The sequence below is a fragment of the Propithecus coquereli genome, unplaced genomic scaffold (assembly GCF_000956105.1).
Source record: "Propithecus coquereli isolate 6110/MARCELLA unplaced genomic scaffold, Pcoq_1.0 Scaffold50, whole genome shotgun sequence".
NCBI lineage: Eukaryota > Metazoa > Chordata > Mammalia > Primates > Indriidae > Propithecus > Propithecus coquereli.
In genome coordinates, this window is record NW_012150841.1 from 5,384,553 (window position 1) to 5,402,259 (window position 17,707).

The 17,707-nt window shown below is 38.7% G+C and overlaps 1 protein-coding gene across 2 annotated transcripts in view; it reads right to left on the reverse strand.

Moving 5' to 3' along the window:
• The window catches only part of APOO (apolipoprotein O), a 58,613-nt gene that overhangs the window by 25,890 nt on the left and 15,016 nt on the right, over positions 1 to 17,707 (reverse strand). For both annotated transcript variants that reach the window (XM_012656344.1, XM_012656345.1), the window contains exons 2-4: positions 4,819 to 4,926; positions 3,231 to 3,350; positions 517 to 571 (exon numbers count right to left, since the gene is read on the reverse strand). In XM_012656344.1, coding sequence (XP_012511798.1) covers positions 517 to 571; positions 3,231 to 3,350; positions 4,819 to 4,926 — 283 coding nt within the window. The remainder of the gene's footprint in view (positions 1 to 516; positions 572 to 3,230; positions 3,351 to 4,818; positions 4,927 to 17,707) is intronic.

Sequence of the window (17,707 nt, forward strand, 5' to 3'; positions counted from 1 at the left end):
AATAAAAAATGTAAGAACACTACTAATTATGTAATAAGATCTTTCCCAGGCATACCAGCTCAGTTTCTTCCTGCCTCGAAACTTCTATAGTATGTATTAATGGCAGCACCAATGAGTTACTCTGATTCTGAAAACCTACTGAGGAGTTAGTGTGGTGCACCTGGAAATAGGGTCTTTTTGTTTGTTTGTTTGTTTGTTTGTTTGTTTTTAAATGCAGTGTATCTGTGCTTGCTAGCCCAACGATCCTAAAAATTTTTTTTTTTATTTCACCCTACATGAACTTTGAGTAATCCTAAAGATTCTGAAGAGACTTACGTGACTGTTTGGGGACACTAGTCCTCTAAAATCTGAGGGAAACAACAGATCCTCTTTCCAGAAAAATCTATGTAGCTCTAAAATTCTGCATACAATTTTAAGGAATCCACAGATCTCCTGGAGCCCATCCATACAACCCTGGATAAAAAGTCCAATTTGTTAATGAAATAACTGATCATGCCTAATTAAAAATCAACTTACCTAACCCCCATTGAACCAAAGTTTGCATCTTGGGCTTAGTTTGGGAGTATGTTTCCTAAAAACATAAAAAGAAAATGAATGAGTAGGATTTGCTGATTAGAAAGTAACAGAATAAATACACTTGTCTTTACTGAATAAATTATCATGTTATTAACACTTTTTGAACAAAGGGATATACTGTCTATCTGGGTTTTATTGTTTTTGTTTTTCCTTTTGTAATTTTCCCTTCACTGAAAACCACTCGGAAGAATAGCTTATGATTGCCACAGGAAGCAAAAATTATAAGTACAGTGGTTTCAACAATCCAGCCTCTTCACTCTTCCATTAAAATTGAAGAAAACAGACTAAAATCAATTCCCTTGATAATTATAGTGGCAAGATTCCCTGTGAGATTAAATCTTTCATATTAAGCCTATTCTCTGATTTACCATTAATTAGGACCTATATCTGGAAACTGCCCATGTGAAGCAGGAATGACTAGCTTTAATAAGACAAAGGAGTCTTTATCTCAGTTTGGAGAGATACCTCAATCCTGAAGCAAATGAAGTGTCAACATTATCTTAACAACAATAATAAAAAGGCTTTGTACATGAACATCAGATGATACTAAAGAAATGAGGGACTAGCTAGAAGGTACCCACCTTCAAGAAGTCTACAGTAAAGACAAGAAAAGAGATACATGGGTATCAGAAGGTATCAGAAATAGTTGTCACTTGGAAAAGGAGTTGTTTTGTGCAATTCAGTTCAAGTCAGAACAAGTTATCCTCATTCTTTTAAATGGCCTTAAATAATAAATGCTGAACTTGGGGGAGGACATAAAGATCTGAATATCACTTCATTAAAATCCATTATTGTTTTTTCTGTGCATAAAAAAGGAAGAAAATCTACAGATCAATGTCTAGAGTGACTGCCCACTTCTTTTGCTAGCTTAATCTTTTTACTATGGAAAAAAATTAAATTATTTCTTTAAGAAAGGGGCTAGATATTGCTGGTCTGAAAAAAGAGCCAAGAATTAGAAATATTTCTATGAAGACTTCATTCTACCTAGGAAAACAAAACTATTATAATTACAAGAAACCTTTTTTATTTAGAAGTAGTGCAAATAAACATGTTGATAGCTAGTCTATCATTCAGAAAAGTATTTCACTGCACTGAGTATCATGCACAGAAGAAAAAATAAAAAACAAAAAAGCAACCTTAGGTTGAAAGGTAAACAGACAAAGTACTTTCATTATTTAAAAAAAAAGACAGACTAGAAATAACAGCAATCATGCCTACATGATACAAAAATATTTGCACAAATTTACTGACTTTATCTTCACTACCAGCAGATGGTTTTTAAATCTTCTAGAACAAGAGAATAAAGTCTAAGTGTTTTATAACACATTATATATAAAATATTTAGGTATTTCTTAATTTAATAATATGGTTATGATATGTAAGTATAATGGCCTAAAGTTACATTGTTGAGAGAGCCCATGCTTATTATTTTCTTTCTAAATTGGTAAACAAAAGTTCAGCCATGGCACAGACAGTAGAAATTAAAAATTTTAAAACAAGCTCTGGATGAAAACTGAATTTGTAAATCTCAAGCAAGGTAAATCTAGACCATTTCACATACATCTACATATTAATTTTTTTTAATTTGTCCTCAATCTTCGAAACCAAGATCAAGTACAGGAAGAATGGCTGGGTGCAGTGGCTCACACCTGTGGTCGTAGCACTCTGGAAGGCCAAGGCAGGAGGATTGCTTGAGCTCAGGAGTTTGAGACTAGCCTGAGCAAGAGTGAGACCCTGTCTCTACTAAAAATAGAAAAAAATTAGCCAGGCATGGTGGTGTGCCCCTGTAGTCCCAGCTACTAAGGAGGCTGAGACAGGAGGATCGCTTGAGCCCAGGAGTTTGAGGTTGTTGTGAGCTACGCTAACACCACGGCACTCTAGCCCGGGCAACAGAGCAGGACTCTGTCTCAAAAAAAAAAAAAAAAGTACAGGAAGCATATGTATCAAAGCCTAAAAAAGCATTCTGTAGATTATAAACCTCAGTTTCAGATGTTAAAAATCACAGAAATACTTCTATTCACATTCAAATTTATTTCATTCACTTTCATTCATAATGACAAATGCCTGATCTAAAACATGGGCAGGGACAGAAGCCAATGTGCATATGTAGTTCTTTGGTCACTGGGGCAAATAGTTCAGTACTCCAGTATGTAATTCGACCCTATTTTACTATCTATCCTCCTATTATAGCATTCAAAATGCTCTATAACTATTCATGTTTAAAGTGGTACTCAATTGTAGACCCTCTGAGGAGAGAAACACTTCACAATTTTGATACAAATGCTCATATTAGGTCTTTTTCCTTCCATTAGAGTTCCAGCCCCATATCCTCCCATGGTAGACAACGTTTTCACAACTGCAACCAACAGGGCAGTTCCTAGTCTTCTACTCTCTAGTCAAGGTACCGCACACTAACCAGCAAGAGGAAAATTCTTTCTGCAGCTGTGGTGGCAACAGCTGCCACCAGGAAGCTAGTTCATCTTGGCATCTCTGTACCCCCTTCCCCAGATGGCACTGATGAACATTTGTAAGTTGGGCACTCTTAACTTGGGGCCCTTTATCATGCCTTTTTTCAAAAACATGCAACTAACATAGACTTTTCACTACTGACTCTAAATAGAAAAGTATACACTCCATTTTTAGAACAGCTGTACCTGACACCAACTTGTATATGGCTCACAGTGATGTCGGAGCTGTGAGATGCTTTCTTCAAGTCGGGTCCGTGGCTCTTCCACATATTTAGATTGACCCTCGGGAACTGAGTAGAGTGAAAGCTGCACACATTAAAAATAAAAAAAAAATTAAAAAATCAAAAAGCACATAATGAGATCACATAATAAATGATCAAATTTGTAGGTAGAATATTTCTAATAACTCATGAATTATTAGACCCTAAGGGTTATGTGCAACCTGAACTTTACTTCAGATGATCTTTGCACCTTACTTAATTCCTTAATCAACAAGGACAAGGGGCTGGGCGCAGTGGCTCACACCTGTAATCCTAGTACTCTGGGAGGCTGAGGTAGGAGGATCATTTGAGGTCAGGAGTTTAAGACCAGCCTGAGCAAGGGCAAGACCCCGTGTTCTCTACCAAAAATAGAAAAAATTAGCCAGGCATGGTGGCACACACCTGTAATGCCAGCTACACGGGAGGCTGAGGCAGGAGGATCGCTTGATCCTGGGAGTTTGAGGTTGCTGTGAGCTAGGCTGACACCATGGCACTCTAGCCCGGGAAACAGAGTGAGACTCTGTCTCAAAAACAAACAAACAAGGCCAAGGCCAAGAGGGCAGGGCTCTAAGGTGTCCTACTCCCTTCCCATCCATTGACAGCAAACGAAGCAGCTCCCCTTTATCCGTTTTATATAGTGGTATTTGGGATTCCACCTTAGATTTAGTTCAGAAAAAGGATTCTATTACTCTAAACGGTAGGTGAGGAGGGTGAAGAAAAAAAAGCTTGAGAGTAACTGAAGAGCAAGTTGCTTAGTTCAAATGATCAGTCTGGTGCTAATCAAAGCAGGACAGCAGGTTTGTTCTCTACCCAGAGAAGAAAATTTTCACATCCACTACTGGCTTCTTTCTTTACCCTCAAAAATGCCACTGTCCCAAAGACCTGAGAAGAGGATAAAGGGCAAAAGATAAGCTAATGAGCTTTATGTAAAGCTAATAGTAGCCCTGCCCAGAACCGAAGGCAGATCTTTACATCACTTTATTCAAACGCAAGAGAAACCAAAAATCCAAAATAATCAGTGGGAAGTATGGACAAAAAAGAATGTAAACAATGTAGAGAGGATTTCTTGTTTTATTTATTTAGTATTTATTAAGTGTCTGCTTAGGAGCCTGTACTCCAGCCAAGAAACAGAAAGAATCCAGATCTCTAATTACTTAGAGAGGTAAAAATGTGAATATTTTCTTGGCTTGAGAGGAATCAAGATAAGCCAAGAATCAGGCAAACTGCTTAGAAAAGTGAGTTGTCCTTTTAATCTACCGGGACGTAGCATATTCCCCACTAAAAATCTGTAAAATATTCCTTAATTATGCCCTTAGCTAAGTACGATTAAGGTTTATTTGTTGAAAAGCTATAGTTTGTCATTTCCCGCAAAGAAAACAAACTATAAGGAAATATAGTTGTCCTTAAATATCTTCTACACAGTCTTACCTTCTTGACAGACAATTCATAAAAACTCTCCTACGGGTAACTAAATCAGGCGTTCAAAATACATTACAACACGAACAGCACGTTACCTCATCAATCTTCATGGGATTTGGGGGAGGTGAGTCCTTTTTTGGTGCTGCATAGACTTTGAAGGTGAGTAGGCTCAGGCTGGCTGGCCCCACGGACCTCTGAATTACCTGAAATGCAGAAACAATCTTAAGCTTTCTCTCCATGCCACAGACGGAATGTGCAAAACATGAGCATATTCATAACCTCGGCCACTCTTGCTCTGAAAGGATTATTGCGCTTTATGAGAAATAAATGCGTTCCTGGAGTTCTGAGGAAGTCAGAATCTAAAACTCATGTTCTCTCAGACTTAAAATTTCGGGTCAACTTTATCTTAATTTCCAAAAGACAACAGTTTCTAAGTTTTTGTACTTTAGCCTTTCAAGTAAAATGAAAGATATGTAGATAAACAGGTAGATCTATCTATAGGTATAGATCTACCTCTGTTTGGAACCCGCCCAACACCAACTCAGCATCTTTCCCTCAGACCTGCCCCTCTTTCTCTTACTTCCTCTCTCAGGAATGGTGTCCTCACCCAACTAGAAAATCCTATCAGAAACTTCAAGGTCACTTGAAAACTGCTCTCTTAGTGATTTTCACAAATACAGTACATTGTTAACTATAGTCACCTTGTTGTACAATGGATCTCTTGAACTTATTCTTCCTGTCTAACTGAAATTTTGTATTTTTTGACCAACATCTTTCCAACTCCCCAGCCCCTTGTAGCTACCATTCTACTCTCTGCTTCTGGGAATTTAACTTTTTTAGATTATACAAATAGAAGTATGTGAGGTAATGCATATGTTAATTAGCTCAATTTAGCTATACCACAATGTATACATATTTCAAAACATCATGTTGTATTTAATAAATATACATTATTCTTACTTGTCAATTTAAAAATTAATAAAAAGAGAAACTCTAGGTCATCATTGCCACCCCCGCCATCCTATTGTTCATTAAGTCCTGCTAATTAATGATCTGACTTCTACTTCCTCCTCTTTATCCCTTCCTGTGCAATCTTTCCTTAGGCTTCCATTTCTTTCCTGAGTTGGTTTAACAGCATCCTAACTGGTCACCTGGCCCTCTAATGGCTCAAACCACTCTGAGAAAGAATGATCTTTCTAAATTGCCCACTTAATTACATATTCTATCCTATTTGGGATCTTTTGGTATTTATTACCTAGGACTTTTTTATGTTAGCCAAACAGGGCCCATTATAATCTGGCCACAACCATCTTCTCTAACCTCATCTCTTCGTCACTCTGCCCCCTCCCACAAAACTTGAACTCCCTATATTTCTCCCACGCTGTTTCCCAGGTTCATGGCTTCACACATGCTGATTCCTATCTAAAATGTCCTATACTTGCTTTGCCTTTCTGTAGAACTAACTGCCTAAGAGCAGGGAGAATTCCTGGTTTTATTTTATTATTTTTATTTGTCCATTTGTTTGTATCTATCAAGTTCTCCCTACCAGGTTGGAAGCCCTTTCAGGATGAGGCTGTGTCCAGCACATAAGAAATGCTCAATAACTATTTATTGCTTGTTCCCATAAGATAAAGGAAATGGATGGAAGAGAGGTGAAAAACAAATGAATGGATGATCTTGTTCTAACTATTCAGGCATGATTTAGCATCATGGAAATTGTATTACTGAGATTTGCAGGGCCTGTAATGTGAAAGATTAGGCTATTCTGTAATACTCACAAAACATACAATGTTAGATAAAATATAACAAAAATGCCTGGAGTCACACAAAAAAGGAAATTCCCATATTTCAGAAGCAAATAAAGAGCTGAAAGGCATACAAAAAAAGAGTGGTTATTACTTTAACTGGTTTAAAAATAATTAACACATCCTGATGTATTAAGTGTGCATCTTGAAAGGTCTTAATTTCAAGGCACTATTGCTACAGATTGCTTTTGCTTCCAAGGTGAAGGTTAACCAGCTACTGTTGACATTCGTCAATGTGGTTTGTGCCTATCACAGTTATTAGGCAGGACCAACAGCACCATGATGTGACCTAAAAACTGCTGCGACCTTCACAGGAGGGGTCTGATTTTTTTAATTCACAGTTTAAGTTAATAAACCCATAGCTTTTCCTTCCCCTTACCCACCCCCAGCTCTTTTAAAGAGGTAGAGCCATCTAAGGCTTGAGCCACCCAAGAGTAGGCTGCTGGTATCTGGAGGCACCAACTCACTGCTCTCTGCTTTCTGGGTCTGCCCATGACTGACAGACCATGACAACGCTGCTTGAACTAGTGACTTTCCACTGAGGCAAGCTAGCCTCACCTCAGGACTTTGTTTCCAACTCCCCTCATTTATCTGCTCCAGCTGGCATCCTGCCCACTCTCCACACCCTCATCTAACCTCTACCCTGTAAGTAGTTTGGTTTCATAGTGTCCCTTCATTCTTGTTTTATGTACTGGCATCCGTGAGGGATTGGTTCCAGGACCCCTGAGGACACCAAAATCCACAGATGCTCAAGTCCCTTATGTAAGATGGCATAGTATTTGCATATAACCTGCACACCTCCTCCCATATATGTTAAATCATCTCTGGATTACTTATGATACCTAATACATTGCCTACACACCACTTCATTCACATGGACTCAGTGTAGAACCTGGGACACAGCAAATTCAAGTTTTGTTTTTTGGAACTTTGTGGAATTTTTTGTCTTGAATATTTTCAATCCTCGGTTAGTTAAATCTACAGATGTGGAAACCATGGATACGGAGGCAGACTATATTGTTTTAGATTGACCTTTTTAATTCTCAATTCCTGTTTTCAATCCTTAATCCTATCTACTTTTCACACATTTCACTTTTTATCTTGTGGCCTTCTTTTTATTTCTATTTCTACTTGTATGTTCTTTTTTTTATTTTTATTTTTTTTAAGACAGAGTCTCGCTCTTTTGCCTGGGCTAGAGTGAGTGCTGTGGCGTCAGCTTAGCTCACAGCAACCTCAAACTCCTGGGCTCAAGCGATCCTCCTGCCTCAGCCTCCTGAGTAGCTGGGACTACAGGCATGCGCCAACCATGCCTGGCTAATTTTTTTTTCTATATATTTTTAGTTGTCCAGCTAATTTCTTTCTATTTTTAGTAGAGACGGGGTCTCACTCTTGCTCAGGCTGGTTTCGAACTCCTGAGCTCAAACAATCCGCCCGCCTCGGCCTCCCAGAGTGCTAGGATTACAGGCGTGAGCCACTGCGCCTGGCCTACTTTTATGTTCTTAATGACTATTCCCACTCACTTTCATCTTTGATTTTAAATCTCAACTTGTTTACTTTTTTAACATTTTACTGAGCTCTTATTCATGTCTACTTTATTTTTCCCTCTTATCTTACTAGTTTTTCTAGCTATAATATTATTCTGAGCCTCCCCCCTTTACTGCTTAAGCTATTTTTTTCTTCCTCATTTTCTATTAGTTTTCCTCCTCAAGCCCACCCTGACGCCCATCCCACAGCAAGAACTGTGGCCACAGGGTGGTAGCACTAAAGAAAGGTAGCTCCTGCAGTGGCCTTTTCAGCTTCTGGCAGGTTCTTAACCAACTTGGGAGACCCACAAATGAACACTCCCCAGGGCCACAATTCTTTCTCTGCAGAGAGCACATGATTTAGTTCAGGGTTTCTCAACCTTGGCCCTATTGACATTTGGGCTGGGTCCTTCTTTGTTGTGGGGCTGTCCTGTGCATTGTAGGAGGTTTGGCAGTGTTCCTGGCCTCTGCTCAGTAGATGCCAGTAGCACCCCAGTCAAGGCAGTCAAAAATGTCTGGAGACACTGCCAAATGTCCCCTGGGGAACAACCCCTCCCACTGAGAATCACTGTTTTACTTAGATAAATATTATTTTCTGACATGTCTCACCATCCAGACTTTAAGAAAATCTACATGTTTTAAAAACCATGGCCTCAGGCTGGGCACGGTGGCTCACGCCTGTAATCCTAGCACTCTGGGAGGATGGCTTGAGCTCAGGAGTTTGAGGTTGCCGTGAGCTAGGCTGACACCAGGGCACTCTAGCCCAGGCAACAGAGCCAGACTCTGTCTCAAAAACAAACAAACAAACAAACAAAACCCAAACAACAACAAAAAAACGATGGCCTCAAACTTGATACATAGTGATAGAAACCAAAACAGTTGCTGCCTGGGGGGTGGGGGAGAGCGGACTTACCAGTGATGAGGCACAAGGAAACTTTCTGGAGTGAAAGAAACAATAATCTATACCTTGACTGGGGTGTTGTTTACACAAAGTGTATGCATTTGTCAAAACTCAAATTCTACATCTAGGATTGTACAATTTAAAATCTATTTATTTCACTGCATGTAAATTATACTTCAAAAAAAATCTACGGCCTCTAGTGCACCTAATCTGTGCCAAGTTCATGCCAAAATATAGGTGGGAACTTTACGCCAAGGTCATTCCTAAGAAGGAGCCAGATACACACCTGACCATGGTGACGAACTAGGTGGTACAGATCTGTGTGACAGAAACCCATGGGAGAAGCTTTGGTAAAAGGTCCACAGGCAGACAAGGCTGATGCTGATGCACTCAACATCTTGGGTGGTTCACCTTCCTTTTTGGTATCAAAGGGGGCTTCTCTTGGTATGAGACTACACCACCTGCCTCAGCACACTCACCGCCTTTCCTTATAATGGTAAAGAGGAAGCTGGTCAGACCAGATGTTATCACAAATGGGGGTTCTGGACAAGGAGGACGTATGCCTGCCAGGTGGCCACCATAATCCATTAGGGCTCATATTGAGTATTCAGGCCAACTCATTCAATAACAGAATTTAAGAAGGAAAAGGCTGTTAAAATAAATAGCGATCACCCCAGGAAAGTGTGAGAGCACGAAGAGGAGGCAAAGAAGAACCTTCTTCAATCTTCCATCTCCCCAAGGAAGAACACTAACCTGAAGGTGCAGTGCTGGGGTCTGGGTCTTAATCACAAAAAGCTCTGGCTTTAAACTTTTCTCCTATCAACACTCCTGTTGGGCCGTCTTGTGAGACACAGATACAAAGGTACTCTCTCCATGAGGGGTCCTGGCCCATTATGGTAATATCAGGTTGAATATACCTTCCGAGAAGTGAAATCTCCCCGGGATTTTTTCTGATGGGGGCTGGAATCTCTAGACTGCAGGTACCCATGGCCTGAGCACTCCCTGTACCAAGTGACAGTCCTTGAGCAGCCTTGTTTGCCAAGTTCACTCCCTGTTCAGGGCAGATGACTTGGCTCAGAAAGTGGGTACGTATGCACCTTCTGAGAACTGATTAGATATGCTCTACTTTGGATGAACTTAGCTTGCCAGATCAAAGTCAAAGTCAAGCACGTTCTGTTAAGAGCTGCATCTTCAATGAGTGCTAAGCTACAGACTAGAGCCAAAGGCTGCACTTCTTCAGATCCAGCCCCTCTGGCGTATACCCTTCAGTTACCAGATGCCTCGCCTAGAAGTCAGCTAGTTGAGGGGAGTATCTCAAAGTGAGGACCCCAATGTATTGGCTTGTTTGAGGTTTCAAATATAGCTATGAGATCCATAGTCAGAGGGAAAGCTAAAATTTGGCTCAGGCAAAGGTGAATTGGTAACGCTTAGCTTTGCAAACCTCAGAGGAGTGTCATTGAGTTCCCTGGCTCATGTGGTTAAACCTTCTTTCTGGTCTGATCTATTCCTCAGCAAGTTATCTTATACTCACCCTATCAAGGAATATTCTCTATCTTGGACCTTGGATTCCCTGTGTCTTTCAACTTTTGCTTTATACAGTCCACAGGGGGCTTAATTTCAACAAAAACTGAGCAACCAGGATTGGCATTTCATTAGATGGGGCCCTAGCAAGAAGTGTGGTAAAGGGGTAGGCTGCCATTATCTTAAAGGCATTCATTCACTTCTTACTCTCTCTCCACTGAGGCTTGCCAAGGACTGAACTGATGATGGCAAAACCAATCTGGCAAGGTAAGCAAGGTTATATATAACAATTGGAAGAGGTCAACTAGAATTTTATTTCAAAAACAAATATCACACACCTAATCCATGTCAGGCATGATGCTAAATGGGACACAACACTTAAGCAGACACAGTCCATGCCCTAACAGAACTGCTGGAAAGCTTATGAGTTTACTCAAAAAGACTCAGGCCACAATTTAAAAACCAAAGTAATATTCTAAAAAAGATTCAGGCATAAGATTGAATTTATCCTTCAGCTCCAGCAGCAAGAGTAGATTCTTAGACACAGTTAACCAAAATATCAATCTGCTGAGGTCCTAAACACTCAAATCATAATGGGTACCCAAAAGGCTAAACCGTTCTTGTTTTGCAAATAAAAGTTACATTGCCCAGGATTCTGTAGTTCTGGGACCACATTGTGATTATGTTCAGTAAGACTGTTTTAAAGACAAATAAAAACCTCAAGCTAAATAAGACACCCTCAGAATTATTCAAAGACTCTCATGAATGGTGGGACTCAAATCCCTAACAACTTGCTTTATTTTCCAATTCTATAGAGAATCCAGTGTATGGTCTCTCCCATTTCTAAGAAGAGTGATCCTTTATTCTCCCATAATTATAGAAGTATTATCTTATTGGAATGTCTATTTAAAATATATACCAGTTTCCTTTTTGATAAAAGGCCTTTTCAGGCCTGTGTAAACAAAAGGAATCAGCTGGGGAACTTTTTAAAAGCATAGATTCCAATACCTTCCCCCAGAGTGTCCGACTCAATAAATCTAAGGGGGGGGGCCTAAGAATCTACATCCATGACAAGCCAAGTTTAGAAAACCACTTTTCCACAAGCAGATGCTAAGGGAATAGTTATTCAACTCAAGTTTGTATAAACACTCAAACATAGTTACTTTTTAAAACATTTGGAAGAATGTCCTAAACAAAAAAAGAAACAGAGTGGGACTGGCCGCCCACTAGAAAAATTATGAGATTCATTTACATTCAAGAAAATCTCTACCACCTTAAACAAAACACAACGAATACTCTCCACCCCTAATTCCCTTTCTAACTACTACCTCATCCTTCTACCTCCCTCCACTGACGAATTTATTTTAAAAATAGACTACAGTTAGAAGGCCGAATAATGGATACCCTTAGCAAGCTGGGGAGTGATTAGGAGGGCCGGGAGGCGAGCTTCTAGAGTGCCCTAAATATACTAGTGTGTTTGGTATATAAAACTTCACTTATTTCTTTTAAAGCCCCTGCTACTCTAGGATAAAAATTCACTTATGATGCGTGTAATTTCCTATACAGACAGTCCCTGACCTATGATACCTTGACTTTACGACAGTGTGAAAGCGATATACATTCAATAGAAACCATACTTCAATTACCCACACAACCGTTCTGTTTTTCACTTTTGGTACAGTATTCAATAAAGTATATGAGATATTCGACACTATATTATAAAATAGGCTTTGTGTTAGATGATTCTGCCCAACTGTAGGCTACTGGAAGTATTCTGAGTACATTTAAGGTAGGCTAGGCTAAGCTATGATGCTCGGTAGGTTAGGTATGTTAAAGACATTTTCAACTTACAATATTTTCAGCTTATGGTGGGTTTACTGGGATATAACCCCATCATAAGTTAAGGAGCACCTGTATTTCTACACGAAGTCAAAAAGATAGACTCTGTTTGCTTTCTTGACTTCACCACTTCTCCCTTAAGTACTCAATGCACCTAAAACCATTCTTCCCAAGGCCACCAATGGCCTCCCAGTTGCTAAACCCTGATAGACATTTGGCATCTTGGTTGTACCCTGAAACTGGTGACCATTCCCCATCTTCAACTCTCTCTTTGACTTCCAGGATTCTACTCTGCCCCCATTCTACAAGCTTTCTAGGCACTCTCTCACTCTCCTTTTGGGCTTTCTCTTCCTCTGCCCAGCTCCTCAAGGCTGATGAGTCAAGGAATCCTTAACTCTCTCCTCTTCTCACCCCAGGGCAATTTCATTGAAATCTAAGTCTTTAACTCCCACACATACACTATCAGTGTCCCCCAAGTCAGTATCCCAGCCCTGGCCTCTCCCTAAGCCTCAGGCTTGCATGTCTAACTCCCTGACGGACTTCTTCACCAGGACTTTCAATTGGTACTTCAAACAGAACACTTTCAAAAGTGAACTTTTTTTTGAGGTGATGGAATGTATTCTTTCTTATATATACATATATATATACACACACACATATATATACATCCTTTTTTTTTTTTTTTTGAGACAGAGTCTTGCTCTGTTGCTTGGGCTAGAGTGTAGTGGCATCATCACAGCCCACCACAGCCTCAAACTCCTAGCCTCAAGTGATCTTCCCACGTCAGTCTCCTGAGTATCTGGGACTACAGGTGTCCACCAGCATGCCTGGCTAATTTTTTTTTCTATTTTTAGTAGAGATGGGGTTTCGCTCTTGCTCAAGCTGGTCTCAAACTCCTGGCCTCAAGAGATCCTCCTGCCTCGGCCTCCCAGAGTGCTAGGATTACAGGCCTGAGCCACCGTGCCTGGCCTCTTTTATATATATATATTTAAAAATTATATATATTTAAGGTATACAACATGATGTTTTTGAACTTACCTTTCTCCAAAAATCTTTTTCTCTAAGATTCTCTACCTCATTTAATTGGTCCTACAAGCCACACAGTCAAAGTACAACATCAAAGCAATTCTTGAACGAAACAACAAAAATAGATTTCCAAGACAATAAGATGTAGTCCCTGTCCCCACAGTCTAATAAGGTGGATAAACAAACATTAACAGTTACACCACCTGTGACAGGTCCACTAACAGACAAGGGATAGGTTTAGCACAGAAAAAGGAATAGGTTACCACAACTGGGAAATTCTGGGCAACAACTACAGAAAGGAGGCAGGATTAACAATCAGAAAATTTATATATTTCTTTTTTTTTAGCAAAGTCATCCAACAGATTGATGTTAAGAATCAGTGTCACTAGGAACAGCCACTGTAAAGAACAATAACAAAGAAACCAAAGGTTTGGAACACGAGGGTGATTTTCTACACACCACAATCTTTTCAGTTACACCAGTGAGTAGATATGATCTCTATACAGAGCAAATACAGGCACCCATTTCATGACCGCTACTTTAGTAATATAAAAAACATTCTCAATCAAGAAGTTCCTTTTTAATGTGAAGGTCAGATGGGGTTTCAATGATAATCTACTCAGAATAATTTGGTATCAAAAACTGCACATTCTTGAGGCACTCAGAAAAAAAATAAAAATAAAAAACTGCACAAACAAATCTAACGCTATAATTATTACATTTTAGCTACTATATAACTTAGCTGTCATATAATCTGTACATTAAAATGTGCAGCTGTTTCCAAAGCTGTTGCATAAGACAACTAAATCTGTAATTGTGGAAAATAAATGCATTTGAGGACATTTTAAAAGTAAATGCCATTTAAAATTAGATATTCCCTTATTTACAGAAAGAGGCATAATCATGTATTTTTTTTCCCAAATGTTACCCTGGTTCTTTGATTTTCAATCAGCCTTTTCTGCAATAATTTCCATTCTGAAAGCATTTTTCATTTGAAACAAAATGCTTTTTAATCTGATTCAATTGTTTAAGAGGTAAAAATCTGAAATGGATTTTTTTACCAAAAAATCCTATTCTTTTTGTTAAAAAAAAGTCTGTGAACACTGACAATACTTTTGAGGTTATTCTTGTTCTAAGTAATTAACATAAAACAAAGAATAAACTATGTGGAAGAATTTAGGGTAAAACAAAATGATGAAAATAATCAAATATTTTGTCCAAATCAGGCTACATTGTATCCTTAGTAATGTGTTGTAAATCGAATTAAAAATAAGGAGAAAATAAGTGAATCCATAACTCTTGAAAATCAAAAGAATAAAGAAGCCAGGCATGGTGGCTGATGCCTATAGTCCCAGAGGCTCAGGAGGCCGAGGCAGGAGGATCACTTGAGCCCAGGAGTTCGAGACCAGCCTGGGCAACATAATGAGACTCCATCTCTTAATAAATAAGTAAGTAAGTAAATAAATAAATAAATAAAAAAGAATACCTTCCCCCATAATGAGCATTTAGTATGGTACATACATGCTATACAACAGCAATCCTTTCTAATCTGGAGGGCCATACACCAAACAGAACAGAGGCTTTCTCTGGGAAGGGGGTCAGAGGGAGGTAGACAATGGGAACTTGATTATTAACTGTACTATTTTCACTTTTTACAAGGAAAAGGTATCTCAGTATTATAAAATTTTTTAAAAAATAGACATTTTTCTCTTCAAAGTATTAATAGTAACCTTGATAAATCATGTATGGAGTCACAATTCACTATAACCATTTATATAACAAATTAATACATGAAATTTACTTTTAATGTATAATTACATGGCTTCCATTTCTAAATGCCTTCAGCTCTAATTTTTTTAGAGGTGGGAAGGGAGCAGCTGGGGGACAGAGGGGGCTCTTGTCACCACTGCTCTCCTGCCACCTCTCCCTCCAGATCAAATTTTAAGCCTATGAGAAAAATCGGTCTCAATACATTTGAAATAAGAGTGGGAAAGATTAGAAAATGGCATTTGTTAAAAAAAAATAAGAGGGAGATTTATGGTATGAGTCCACTGAGTTTTTTAAAATGTCATAACAACGGTATATATAAGTATGTCCAGAACCAAGTCTAAGAAGATGCTAACAGTGGTTGTTTGTAGATGGTAGTATTCTTTTTTTTTTTTCCTCTTTTAGCAAACAGCCTCCTGGATATAGATGGTAGCATTAAGGGTGATTCTTTAGTATTATCTGTATTTCTTGAAGTTTTTACGGTGACTATTGTTTTTTTTTTTTTTTGAGACAGAGTGTTGCTCTGTCACCCTGGCTAAAGTGCAGTGGTATCATCATCATAGCTCACCGCAACTTCCAACTCCTGACCTCAAGTCATCCTCCTGCCTCAGCCTCCCAGAGTGCTAGGATTACAGGCGTCAGTCACCTCGCCTGCCTTAAACAACTGTTTTAACAGGCATTCGTTTGGATGTAAAATTTGGGAGCACTCATACCTTAAAACAGAAACCACAATCATTTCGATTTGTTTAATAGTAAAGGGGATTATAAAGCCAATAATTTAAGAGCTCAGACTTGAAACAAGACGAAAAACTGTCTTCCCACTATGACAAAGAGAATTATTTTATAAGAAACTTTCAATTCTGTAGTTCTATACTAGAGTAATTGATATTTCCTAGTTCTTCCTCATCCACTGTAAAGACTACAATCTACACAGATAAGCAAAAAAAAAAAAAAAAAAAGAGGCTGTTTTCAAGATTAACATTATCTTTTTCTCACAGAAAACCAAGTTCTATTTTATCTTTGGAGGGCAGAATTTACCGCAAAATTAGGTCGGCAAAGAAACTGTTTCATATGCACTTGTTTCATTTTCTGTTCTTTAAAAGCTATGAGATTTTGTTAAAAACCATGTAGAAAAATAACAAGCTTGTGTGATAAACAGGAAGGAAACTTCAAGGCCAAAGAGTGAGATAATTGTTCATTTAGGCAGGTTTTGAGTCATCCAGTTGAGCTGTGCTGGTTTCATAGACTTAGAACATAGATGATAATTTACCAGGTCCCAAATTTATTTTGAACTTCCTCATACAGACAGAAATTTACTGCTGCTTGCCTACAACTCCACAATATATCTTTTTTCTCTCTCTCTTGGAATGGCATCCTGAGATCCAGTCTTTTCTAAGGCAAGGGAACATAGGAAAAAAATCATAGGGGAACATTTACTTCAAGTCTTACTTTTCAAATGCATCTATGTTTTCAAGCAACTAAAAAAAATGTACATCATTTAATAGGAAGAGCTATTGCATCAAAGTAAAATCTACCTAGACCTAGGTTTCATTTCCTAGTAAACCATTGTATGCACAGAGAACTCTGAACTCACTGATGACAACTGTGTTCAACCTTATCTCAGTTACTCGTGGTTTTTCTTCTTTAAGGAAAAGAAAACTGTAAAAATTTTTTTGAAAAAAATCATGTACAAGACGGAATTCAGCTGATGATAATCTGAATTCACAATGAAAATCTCTGCAAAAATAAGGAATAAAACCAAGAAAAGTAAGTATTTGGACTATGCACAGTAACTTTAACAGAGCTCCCAAATCATGTGACTCTACAAACAGGCTCAAAGTCCTATTTTCCAAGTAAGGTAAGCCATCAACAGACATTTAGGAAACTTGTTGGAGTCCTTGTATCACTTTTTTCTTACTTACTCACTCATCAGTCTAACCCATGTCAGACTATGACATATGAATCAGCACCTCTAAGAGAAGAGGAGATTCATTTCAGCAAGCACAAAGAAAAACAGGCTGCTATTTCACAAGGACTGAAGTTTGTGAAATGGGGTTTAAGAAAAAAGAACCTTTATTATTTATTTTCATATATCCTATTTTAAAAGATGGTTCGAAAGAATGAATAGATATATCTGAAAAAAGAAACTACTGGGTATCCCTCTTAACTAAGGCAATGAACACGCACTTGTGAATCTATCTCTAGCTCCCACAAAGGGCTCCTCATCCTCACCGAACCAAACAAAGAAGTCCTTAAGCAGGAGCCAGTGTGGGCTTTGAATAAAACACAGTGCATTGCTTCAATGAGCCAGAAAGAAATAGGAAGACAAAGGGTGACTGTACTTAAAGTGCTTTTAAAAATATATTCACTCAAAATTCAACTATACTATCCATAATGCATAAGCTGTATCAGGAAAATAAAGCTTAGCATTCAAAGTTATAGGTTTTTAGCATATTGAAAATTCTATCACCCTTGCTCTAAATTCTTGCTTCTTCAAGGTTTAGTGAATACTGAACATGTTTTAAAACCTACCACAGGCCGGGCGCGGTGGCTCACGCCTATAATCCTAGCACTCTGGGAGGCCGAGGTGGGTGGATCACTT